Genomic DNA, 12,962 nt, shown 5'->3' with positions numbered 1-12,962 from the left:
TTTTTTTTTGTTACGAAGTTTTTAGTAAAAATTTTTAAGAGAAAGCAGTAAAAATTAGAAGCACAATTATTCTCCCAAACTAGTAATGGAAAATAAAAGAATAAAGAAATATTTATTAGTTAAAACGTCCTTAAATCGGGGCACCTGGGTGGCTCAGTGGGTTAAAGCCTCTGCCTTCGGCTCAGGTCATGATCCCAGGGTCCTGGGATCGAGCCCCACATCGGGCTCTCTGCTCCGCGGGGAGCCCGCTTTCTCCTCTCTCTCTCTGCCTGCCTCTCTGCCTATTTGTGATCTCTATCTGTCAAGTAAATTAAAAAAAAAAAAGTCCTTAAATCTGGGAAAAAAAGAAGTGAAGCCAGCAGTAAGTGTGGCAAACCAAAACCACGAAATAGAAAATAATTAATAAAAGATAAAGATGATCATATTTGATGCAATTTTTAAAAATCACGCTATCCTTTTTTTCCAGGAGTCAAGCATAAATAAAAATGACACAATGGGGTTAAAAAACAAAACATCAAGTGAAACAACCTAAAGAAAGATATTAAAGCAGTAGCATCAATCAAAATATAATTGGAAGTTAAAACATTAAAAGAGATAAAAAGGCATACTATGTAACAGCCTAAAGACTAAACACAATGTAACAAGAAGTATAAAGTCAGGGGCGCCTGGGTGGCTCAGTGGGTTAAGCCTCTGCTTTCGGCTCAGGTCATGATCTCAGGGTCCTGGGATCAAGTCTTGCATCGGGCTTTCTGCTCAGCAGGAAGCCTGCTCTTCCTCTCACTCTCCCTCTCTCTCTGCCTACTTGTGATCTCTCTCTGTTCAAATAAATAAATAAAATTAAAAAAAAAGAAGTATAAAGTCACAAATTTTTTACACATTTTTCACATACAACATTGCCTGAAATATTGAAAGGCAAAACTGATCTGATTTCAACGACAAACTGAAACCCACAATTTGTGTAAGATTTTAATATATCATATTTCATTGAAATGAAATTGAAGAAACTTAAGAATATACTTTAAAAAAGAAGAAAATTAAGGAACATAATAGAAGAATATACTGTGTTGAATGATACAACTAACAATCATGAGTTAATAGACATATCTTAGAAATATGTATCCATCAATAGAGAATACAGGTATTCTTTTCACACATATGTAAAGCACTTGAAAAACTACTTACATGATCTCAGAGGCAGTCTTAATATATCAGATAATCAGGTCCTAATCTCTGGCTTAATTTATGAAATTATGAATTAACAATAAATAATAATACATCATACCATACTTGAAAAAGTCTTTTTTCTATATTGGGTGGCTTATGAATGACCAATGTATGTGTGTAGTTCTGAATTAAAACCTATAATACAATGCATAATTTTATGAGGGGAATATTAATCATTTCCTCCATTTTGCCTGACCCAATTGTGCCTACTTCCTCACCACCTTCATTTTAACAATACTAACAGCTCAGTATATATACATTAGGATACAAGCAAAGCAAAGCATGTATATGTATATACATATGGGTTTTATTTCTTTTTACTAAAATAGAATCATGCCATACCTATTAGTTTGCAACTTTTTTTCTTTCATTGTATCCATTCATATGGATTATAGTTGTCTGTGAGCAAGTCTGTCCTTTTTGCTGTTTGCTAATTAACTGGAGAAACTTGCTGGTCTTCCCCAGGTAGTTACACAGTTTTAAAGGGCCATCATGCATAATTTTTGGTGGACAAAGGAAGGGCTGGGATTTTACTAACATTACCAGGGTTTCCCCATTCCCCTTATCTCATCTCCTTTTTCACCTTGCACACAATGACTGAAAGAGTAAAGGGGAAAGGAGAGATTCGGATATGGTATATGACAAATTTCATGACAATGCTAATTGCAATTTGCCATGGCAGAGCAAACTGAAAAGGTAGTTTATTGTTTAAAAAATTTTTTTAAACAATTAAGTGGAAAATAATAACAGGTACTTTCATCAGCTGCATAATAAATTTGATAAGAAGTTTGTTCTCAACAGTGAAAAGAGAATCAATGAAAATTATTTGCTTAAAATTAAAATTAAATATCCCCCCCCAAATTTTTAAACTTTTTTTTTTAGCACGATCCAAACTTATAATTTAAACTTATGCAACACCCTTTGACTTTTCTATTAATAATACTGAGTCAGGGAACTTATTTAACTTGGGTAGACATAATTTTGAAGCTGAAATTATTTTATGTCAAAATCTATTTTCCTAAAAACAATGAAATAATTTTGTCAATGTGGATGAAAACACTAAAGGAAAATAATGTTTTGCTACTCAATTCAATTATTTGAAAACTTTTAGGTTTAGAACAACTTTGTTTACAGTTGAATCTACTTTTCCAACTGTAATTTTACAAAATTTAAATAGAGTTCAGGTACAAATCATGAAAGTTTACTGCCTGAATTCACATGCTGAAAGTGTAAATTATACTTCAGATTATGAAGACTTAGTACACAAAAAAAGGAATGTAAAGTATTTTATTAGTAATTGAAATGACATTTTAGATAAATTGAGTTAAATGATATATTATTAAAATTAATTTCATCAGGGTGCCTGGGTGGCTCAGTCATTAAGCGGCTGCTTTTGGTTCAGGTCATGAGCCCAGCATCCTGGGATCAAGTCCTACATTGGGCTCCCTGCTCAGTGGGAAGCCTGCTTCTCCCTCTCCCACTCCCCATGCTTTTGTTCCTTCTCTCACTATCTCTCTCTCTCTCTTGGCAAATAAATAAATAAAATCTTTAAAAAAATAAAAATAAAATTAATTTTATCTATTTAAAAATTTTTTAAATGTGGCTACTAACAAATCTAAAATCCCATATATGGCTCATGTTATATTTCTCTTAGATAATGCTAGTGTAGAGAAATAGAATGATTCAGTCTTTCCTTTAGCATGGTTGATATTAGTGTTTTTTTTATTAGCTGGTAGAAAATTTCCTTTCAGTTTCATAATCTCTTATTGGTACTGCCAAACTATTTTTTAGGATTGTTGTCAAATTTGATGAAACCTCTGTTTCATATCTAAGCTATAGGATTTGGAAGAACTTTCCGTGTACGAACTTCTATACATATCAAATATTTTTGGCACATAAATATTTCTAGGCCACATTCATATCACAATATCACTCATATTGTAGTAGTGCTCTAAACCTTATAGTCACACACAGGTGGGTTGGCACAAGAGGTGACAGGAGATTTCTAGAAGCCATTTTTTAACATCTGTACTATACAAGGAAGTGACTTCACCTTGCAATATGTACCACTAAATCCAAATGCCACATGTATCCCCAACTCATCTTCCCCTTAGACATTTCCCCATTCCAAAAATGTCTGCAGCCATTTTAATACTACCAAAACCAAAGAGAACTATGATAGCAAGAAAACTGGAGTTGGAAAAAATTTGAAGAGATCTTAACTTACTACAATTAAATTTTTTACTTTTTATAAAATTTACAAAGACATTTCCAGGGACCCTCCCAGCTCCTTGGAACAGGCCCATGAAAGTTTAGGATCCTGAAATTTAAACTTCAGCATTTGCCTCTGAGTGTAAAACATTTATTTTACAAAAAGAAAAGCCATAAATATTTTCTACATATTATTTTTCCATTCAACAGTATTTCAGAGGACCTCCCAGTCAGTGGGTATCACTATAATTTATTTTTTTAAAGTTTGCATAGTATTTCATGGTATTATGTATCATGATTTATTCCACCTCTGTTGATGAGTGTTCACTTCATTTTGTATTATTTTTCCACTGTTAACAAAAGAGCAACAACATCATTGTGCACTTGTTTATATGGAGGTGCTTTTATTTCTATGATATAATTTCAATGTGAATCACATTTAAGGAACAACCTACTTTCCCTGAGCATTCCCTTTTATGTTTGTTGATGTGGCACAATTGTTACTAGAACTCCCTTTCATTGTCAAAAGTGTCCTTGTTTGGATAATAATTGTGTGCATACCCTAGTGAAAGGATATATATAGTTTAATATATTTAATATCATTGGGCACTTTTTATGTGCCATACATGCTTTAAGCACTTTACCGTATCTTATTTAGTTTCTACAATACACTATTATTATTTTTATTTTACAAATAAGGAAACTGATAGCACAGAGAAATTAAGTAACTTAACCCAAGTTCACATTTCTAGTAAGTGTGGAGTCATGATTTAAGTCAACAGTCTGGGTCCAGAGTAGGATGGACTAACCAAGCCCCAGGACTAAAGGAGTTCCCAGGATGTAGGACTTCCAGGTTTTAAAACTGAGAAGAACCTAGCAAACAAGGTAAGTTGTCTGTGCTATCAAGAGGCAATGATCTTAAAGATGTTGCTTTCCAAAATGGCTGTATCCATTTCTTTTGCCATCAGTAGACTGAGAGTAGCTTTTTCCTGCACAACTGTTGATATTGTCTCTAACATAACTCCCAATTGTCTCACTTCCTAGTATCTATGCCCTTGTATAATCCCCTCCCCTTGTATGTGGACTGGACCTAATGACGTGCTTCTAATGAATGGAATATGGCTAAAATAATAGGTGTCATTTCCAAGATCAGATTACAAAAAAGCTCTGGCTTCCATCTTGCTAGTTTTCTTTTGCTCTCTGGCATATTCACTCTAATAGAAGCTACTGTCCCATTGTGAGCCTCTGTGGAGAGACTCACATGGCAAGGAAATGAGGGAAGCTTCTAGTCAACAGACAGTGAGCAACTAAGGCCCTCGGTCCAACAGTTCATGAAAATTGAGTGCTGCCAACAACCATGTGAGTGAAGCCCACTGCTTCCAGTCAAACCTCAGATGAAACCACAGACCCAGCTGACATCTTAATAACCATCCTCTCTGTTTTTGTTGGGGGATACTTTTTCTATAAATACTTAATGTAATGACTGATATACCTGATTTTATTACTTTCATTTTATGTATATACATGCACACATGCAAATACTTATGGTAGTTACAAACCAAATCTATAATAGCTAGATGCACAAAAAATAATAAAGAGAAAGAGAAAGAAACCCAAAATAACGCTAAAGACAAACACTAAACCACTAGGAAAGAGACTAAAAAAGTGAACAGAAAAGAATTATAAAAACAATCAGAAAACAATTAACAAAATGGCAACAAATACATACAATCAGTAAATACTTTAAATGTAAATGGGACATAATGCTCCCATCAAAAGACATAGGATGGCTGAATGGTTAAACAAACAAACAAGACCCATCTCTATGCTGCCTGTAAGAAATCGCTTCAGATCTTAAGGCACACACAGACTGAAGTGAAGGCAAGGAGAAAACTTGTGCACTGCTGGTGGGAAGGTCAACTTGTGTAGCCACTATGGAAAATGGTAGGGAGGTTCCTCAAAGAATTAAAAATAGAACTATCATGCAACCCAGCAATTCCACTTAGGATATGGTACAAAGAGAATGAAAATATATGCACCTCTCCCTTCATTGTAGCATTATTTACAATAAGTGTAAGTCTATAGATGAATTGATAACAATGTATGGTGAGAATTCAGAAATAAACTTACTGTGAGGATCATCTCATAATATGTAGAATATCAAATCACTTCAATGACACCTAAAGTGATAAGATATTGTATGTCAGCTCGGCTTCAATTAAAACAGTATGTATGGCAGGATTTCAGATTAGTGTTGTCTGTTTCAAATCTAAGGTTTGTTGTTTATGATCCATCCAGTGCTTGGTATTTCTCCATGAATATACTATTCAAAACTGAACTCTTCTTTATCCCACAATTGTGCCAATCCTTTTCCATCTCTCATCTTTTGCTGATGATACCTTCAACTCTTGGAATGCCCTTCCCACTCATTTCTTCATGTATGAATCTTACTAATCTGTCAGAGACCTGCCTAGTCACCACCTCTGCCTTGACACTTTTCTTGAGTCCCCAGCCAGAAGTAATCTCAGTTCTACTTGTCAGCTATATAGGAATTAGCATGGTCTCTGGTGCACTTTAGCTATTCAGTACATGCTAGTAAAGGATGTTAAAATTCTACTCTGTAACATTGCATATGAATTATTTTGTATTCATAGAATACTTTTCTTTTAAAAGCTCAAGTAAGCTAGAAGATTTTTTTCTTAGCTTGTTATTTTAGAGGAAATGGACAGTCATAATGCATAATTTAATGTGTAGTAAGAGAAGCTGACTAGAAGATAAGTCTCATTTCAGTCTGAAATTGCAAGTATATTTAGTAATTTTCTCTTAAGCAGCTTTTGCTCACCTCATGTCCTTTTTCATCAACAATGTTTTGTAGCTGCAGGTGTAAAATGTAGGTTGACCATGTAAAACTGTCTTGAACACAGGTTGTTGTTTCACAAATTCACTGGATAATTGGTATTTTCATAAATAATTGAATAAAAGATATTTAAAATATGCTTCTCATTTGGATTTTCTCCAAAAGGGACCATAGAATTACAAAAAGCAGATCACTTTTCTCCATGTAATTAAGGGCATTTTTGATGGTTACCACTGGCATACGGGTTTTGCTTTATTCACTTTATTTCATTTAGTATTTTTAAAGGCATTGAGCTAAGAGCTATGAAGGGGATAAGGGAAATATAAGTGTCTGCAAAAATATAACCTAGTCTGGAAGAGATAATGAACAATGCAAGGTAGTATAAAATTAAATTATCAGTGTAATGATACAGATCATGGATTCAGAAGATGGAGACAGTTATAATATTTTCTAAATAATTTAGTACTTGATTACCCACTGTCCTGTACTATGTATTAAATTACATATAAGAAACATTCAAAAGGCCTTACAGTCTGCATAAAGTAACCCTCAGTTTTTCTGACTTTGATGCAAAGGTAGTCAACAAGGCCAGCCCTTACAGTGAATCATTCCTCAGGGGATCATCTCTTTTTCCTGGAATTAAATTCTATCTCTACCAGTTTGTGTTAATAGCCAAAAGATACTTTTATCAAATACTATCCAAGTAAACACAGTCTTTACTCTAGATGTATTATCTGCAAAGCATTATTATTATTATTATTATTATTTTGTTCTGTTTTTCCCTCTGGCTTTTCTTTCCTCTTCTATGTTTTAATTCTGAGGATATTTGGTTTATAGGGAAAAATAAAACCCATATTATGTACCTGTTAATATGCTAGATATTTTTCATATATATTCTCTCATTTTATTCACACACATAAACAGTAACTTTCTTCTAGACAATTACTGATCATTTTCATTTTTAAAGTTAAAAAAATGATGTCCAGAGAGGTTAAATAAATTGTCTAACATTGAGCAGGCAAGTTGTCCACAGACTTCAGCATCTGGTATTAGAATGTAATTTGGATGCTTTTTTGAATTAATATGTACTAACAGACAAAGAATTAAGTTTAATGTTGTATATCTTGTGCTAACAAAAGTTGAGTAACAAGTAGCACAGAACTGAAGATGAGAAAGGTAATGGAACAAAATACTGTGAATGAGAGTCAGAGACACAGAAACGGACTCATGAAGACTTCAGATATTGGAATATCAGGCACAGATTTTTAAAAAACCAAAAACTATGCTTGTTATTTTCTACTAAATAAAAGCAAGCTTGAAATTGCTAAAAAACTGAAAAAAACGCCAAATGGTGACATTGTATATTTGAAAAAGAACCAAATAGAAATTTTAGAATTGTCAAGTGTAAGTGAAATTATGAAAATGATTTGATCGTAGACTAGACACTGCTGAGGAAAGAGCCAATAAACTGGAAAGTGAGTACGAAAAAGCTATTCAGAATACAACACAGAGAGACAACAATGAGAACTACAAAAGAGAGAATAAAGAAAGAGAACAAAGTCTCTAACATTATTTCACTGGAGTTCCATAAACATTAGCTACTATTATTATGTCACTTCTTGCTTAAATATCCTCAATATTTCTCATTGCCTACAAATTAAATATAAACTAATACACTAATAAAACTCCCTTGTACTTATTTTAACTTACCTCCAACTTTTTCCTAAAATAAAGTAATGGCTTTGTCTATGCTCTTTTCACCTCCATGCCCTTCCTTATGTTTTATATTCCATCTCACCTTTCTTGCCTGAAAAGGGAAGCCTTTCACAGCTCTCTCCTTTCATAGCCACGGTCTGGGGATTGCTCCTCCTCTCGCTGTCTCATCATGCTTCCTTTATCTGTTATCAGGTCTCAAATTATATTACATTACACTTTTTCTACATGTCTGATGTCACACTTGACTGTATACTTCTTAAGAACATGGATTTTTAAAATTTTATTAAACTTTATTTTTTAAAGAAGCTTTAGGTTCTAAGAAAAATCAAATAGAAGGTATAGAGGTTTCTCTTGTACCCTGTCCCCTCACAGGCACAGCTTTCCCCACTATCAACATTACCCACTATAGTGGTACACTTGTTACAATCAGTGACCCTACATTGACCCACCATTATCATCCAATGTCCATATAAATGATCCTAGGGTTCACTTTTGATGCTGTACTTTCTATGGGTTTGGACAAATGTATAATGACAATGTATCCACCACCATTGTATCATACAGAATAGTTTTACTGCCCTACATGTCCTCTGTGGCTCTACCTGTTCATCCTTCCCTACCTTTTACCCTCTGCCTAAAGGTTCTTTTTTTCCCTAGAATATAACATAATACCTGACATATAGTAGCCCTTAAATGTTTTAAGATGTATGGTTGAATGAATGAAAGAAAGGTACAAGTTGGAGAGGATCAAGGCTACTTTCATTGTCTTGTTGACTGATATTTTATCTCTGCTTCAGTATTTACTCATACTAATTCTATTATAGACAGAAGACCACCCAATTACTGTCTTTCAGAACTCTGGGTATTCTTGAGATGCTAATTCAAATCTCACCTTATCCATTAAACCTGAGTCAAGAGTGAACTCTGGTACTTTTAGGACTTTAATAAATAATCGATTTAATTCAGTGTGTCATATTTGTATTTTTTGTTGTTGTTGTTGTTTCATGAACCTGTGTCTGGACTGCCCAGTATAACAGAATTATGTTTTTATATGGTGGGTAGAGTTTTCATCCCTTCACTTTTGTAAGCAAGAGGTGTCTTCATAAATTATTACTTTTCACTTGGGATTGTAGACAATGGCCATGGAACGAGGAAAACTTACTAATCTATAAAGAATTCACAGTCTCAGTCTCTTTTGCATGATTTCAACTGCCTAGGACAGAAATTATTGGGAACTAATTAAAAACAAGGAATTTTGTTTGTTTTTTAGATCTGAGCTTGCAACGTTTTCCATACAAAGCTGTAGAGGATTGCCAAATTGTTGTTAAGATAATATATCTTTTATGTGCTAGCAAGAGTTATTTATGGAGTTTTTCAGTCCTTTTCTAAGTATGTTAAACACTCTAAAACTGCATCTTTTCTTGTCATTTTGTTTTGATAAAAATTTAAGAAGTTTTATGCACGTTGCTGATTTTAAAGTCATCCCTTTATTCCTCCTCCAACTCTCAATACTAAACATAAGGAAGAGATTTAGTTTGTATAAGATGTGTTTATCTGGGTGTGATAGTTTTGTGTCAGTCTATATTACAAAACTATTGTGCACAAATGTCAATGTTTCCTCAGGTTAATTCACTGGGATGCCTCTCAATAGTTTGAGGGACTTCTGGGGAATGTGGTTTGAGGAGGCTTGAATTTGGATTTTATACCTCAGGGAGATGCAAAACTTCCACTTTAAAAAGATCAATAACCATTTGAGAGATGATGGGGAAAACTAAGCCCATTCATATTAAAAAAATCATATTCTTCTTAGGTAAGCTGAAGTTTTGGCCATTTGTATAATAATGACAGTCTTAATAACTGTGTTGGGTGATCTATTATTGTGAATTGTATAATAATACTCTTCTTGGAATAATACTACAGGGTATGATATTTACCATTCCAAAGGAAAGCAAAGCATTCAATAAACATTATCTTTAAAATATACTGCTATGCATATTCCTCATTATGATCTTATAATTGATACCAGTTTTAAGTTAAAAACTCAATTCATGTTCACTAAAGTAATTTCAAGTCTTAAATGGTAAACTGAGTGATTAGGTTTATGGCAGTTCTATTTTTATTCACAGATAATGCATCTGAGGTAGCAATTACTGCTCCAGGAAGTAGTAACCATAGAAACAGTTCAACAGGCCCAACACCTGACTGCTCACCTCCGTCCCCTGACACTGCCCTCAAAAATATTGTTAAAGTTATTCGACCCCAGGTAAGTGCCCAGAATGACATCATCTACAGTAAAATATTTTGTTTTTTAATCATTGCATGTATACTACTTATATTGTAATGCCTGGTCTCTTTTGTGCTATGTGAGTACATTTTTAGATTAAAAGAAGGGACTTGGAGGATGATGTTTGCTTCCTTGAAAGTTAATGATACACATTGAAATCTATATTATTTTTGGAATAATGAATTTGTATATTACAGGAAAAAAAGTGAAACTTAGAAAAATGGCTATTTTACATCATTTTCCTCTCACATTTTAATAATTATCCTCCAATTACTTAGCTATTACATGTTTTCTGGGTTTTCCTGCTCCTTTTATCTTCACTTTGCTGGACATGCCAAATTATTTGTGATCACTTCTCTATCTTCCAACCCAAGTTATTTTGATAATTTTTTAAAAATTCTCTATTCCTTATGGTTTCCAAGTAATTTTGCCTGTGTTTAATATTGCACCTCTCATTGCTCCTTATTTTTCTCCAATGCTCACTTTCCTCTAGCTTGTCTCCCTCCATCTTTTGTTCTTTTTTTCAATTTTTGTAACTTGTATGTATGGGTTTTTTTCTCTTTCCTCTTCTCTTTCAGTTGGATTTCCCAGTAGGCGGTTTGCAGGCAAGCTTTAGAAATATCATTGGGACAAGCTGTTCTGTGATATTTCATTGAAAATAGCACTTATAAAGCTGTTTGCATTACATTTTTGCCAACAGATGGACTCAGAACATGGAATTGGTGGTGTTCTCAACCTGGCTCATTCTGAATGGGCCTCATAAAATCCAAGAGAGGGGGACTTTGGATCCAATCAATGCCATTCACCATCTACTTAGATATATAGTATGAACAAATTCTTTGAGCCAATTTGTAAGACAAATGTCTCTTTTAAGACTGTTTTGGTCTAAATGAGCAATGATTTGCTTAATATCTACCTCTTCAATATGATTTATTTTAGTTATTTTCATTATAATCATCCTCATGAATAAAATGGCATTTTAACTTCACATATTCCCTGTAGTTTATAGAACACTTTCACATAAACTGTTTCATTTAACCTTCATTAATTTCAAGGGAATGTAATATTATAGTGTTATGGATAAGGATATTGACACTCCAAAGAGGCAAAATTGTGCAACTGATTCAAAGTTCCTTTTCCTTTTTTCTTAATTAAAGAGTTGTCTCCTCCTTTTCTTGGTTGTACAATATCTTTGAGAATGGAACTTACAGGTTCATTTAGGCAAGGTAACATTTCACACAGTATCCAACTATGTGGAGAAGGAAATGTCTTCAAAGGTCCCTTCTTTTTTTTTTTCAGAAAAATTTGATCTAATTCATTTGGTTCAAAAAATAAACTTCACTAAAGCCAGATTTAGAGGCTAAATGTCACATTTATCTTCCCTGGGTCTCTCATTATATGAAGGTGTTTCTGGTGTTACTGTGCAGCCATTACATTTTCAGCATTTTTAATTACTTGGGTAGGAGATTATCTTATGCATAAGTTAATGATATCCATTACTAAACACATTTATTTTCATATCAACATAAATTAATATAATGAATTTAGTGATTTAATGGATAAAAGCAGATTTTCTTTCTACATATTTGTAATCTAATCAACTCTAAGGGAGCTTACTCCAGAAATTCTTCTTTGCATTCTCTATTTTATTTTGGTTAATTGAAAAAATAGTAGCAGTAGCCAGAAATTCCATTTTGACTTGATTCCTTGATTCTGTCCATTAATAAATTGGTTTATGAAGCAACTGATTCCACCTTCCCTTTTTAGATGTACAATGATTTAGGAAGGAAAATATGAAGTGAGAAAGTCGGGAAACTAAGGTGATGGTATTTAAATTTGAGCCAGTGCAGCCTGAAGTCTAGTATGTAAGAGAACCGTAGCAGCTAAGGTTGTATAGTTGGGAAAGAATATAACCTCATTTGGACTACTGTTCCTTTCACCTCAGAGACTTTGGTGCTTTAGCTATTTCTTCTTATGAGTTCTGATCTTCTAGGCTCCCTATCCTCAGTAAAGAACAGGTAATAGAAAATTTAAGTAGAAGTAATTATAGGGAATATAAGTAGGATATGTGATTTCAAGAAAAGGGTAAGAGACTAGAGGGTGTGGATGGGGGACAGCTAGATGGATAAAATAGTGGACTCCCTGGTGTGTTCTGACAAGTAACAAGTCTGTCAGGTATGAAGCATTGTCAAGAGCTAACTATTCCAAAGAAAAGATAATTATTGGTTAGCTTATGTAAGCCCATATTTTGATCACAGGTTTAATCTTCTAAAGTGTCTGCTAAATCTGGCTTTATGTAGAAATACAAGAAATGTGAAGTTAGATTGACTTGTGGTATTCAAGTATTTTTTTCATTTACTAATTAGACATTAGTAACATTGATGAAATGATCCTTTCACTCTTAAAACTGGGGATGAGCCTTGGAAAGAAAAGTATAAGTACAACTCTTATCTATGAATTTACATATATTTGCCCAAGTATTAGCAGATATGTTCAGTCTTACTGTGAGAAGAATGATCTAGAACAGATGTGAGATGAAAATGGAACTTTCATCTCATTCACCACAAATAGAGACTGCTTAGATAGAGCGAATTGTTACTTCCTCTTTGCCTCAAGCATGCCTTTACCTAATTTACTTTCCATAACTCTACCTGCAAATGGAGAATATCC

The 12,962-nt window shown here is 33.6% G+C and overlaps 1 protein-coding gene across 12 annotated transcripts in view; it reads left to right on the top strand.

The window, feature by feature from the left end:
- Nucleotides 1-12,962, top strand: part of ANKS1B (ankyrin repeat and sterile alpha motif domain containing 1B) — a 1,143,054-nt gene that overhangs the window by 474,787 nt on the left and 655,305 nt on the right. For all 12 annotated transcript variants that reach the window (XM_047741072.1, XM_047741077.1, XM_047741075.1 and 9 more), the window contains exon 11: nt 10,135-10,271. In XM_047741072.1, coding sequence (XP_047597028.1) covers nt 10,135-10,271 — 137 coding nt within the window. The remainder of the gene's footprint in view (nt 1-10,134; nt 10,272-12,962) is intronic.

The sequence above is a fragment of the Lutra lutra genome, chromosome 8 (assembly GCF_902655055.1).
Source record: "Lutra lutra chromosome 8, mLutLut1.2, whole genome shotgun sequence".
Lineage (NCBI taxonomy): Eukaryota > Metazoa > Chordata > Mammalia > Carnivora > Mustelidae > Lutra > Lutra lutra.
This window is presented reverse-complemented; position numbering and strand designations above follow the sequence as displayed.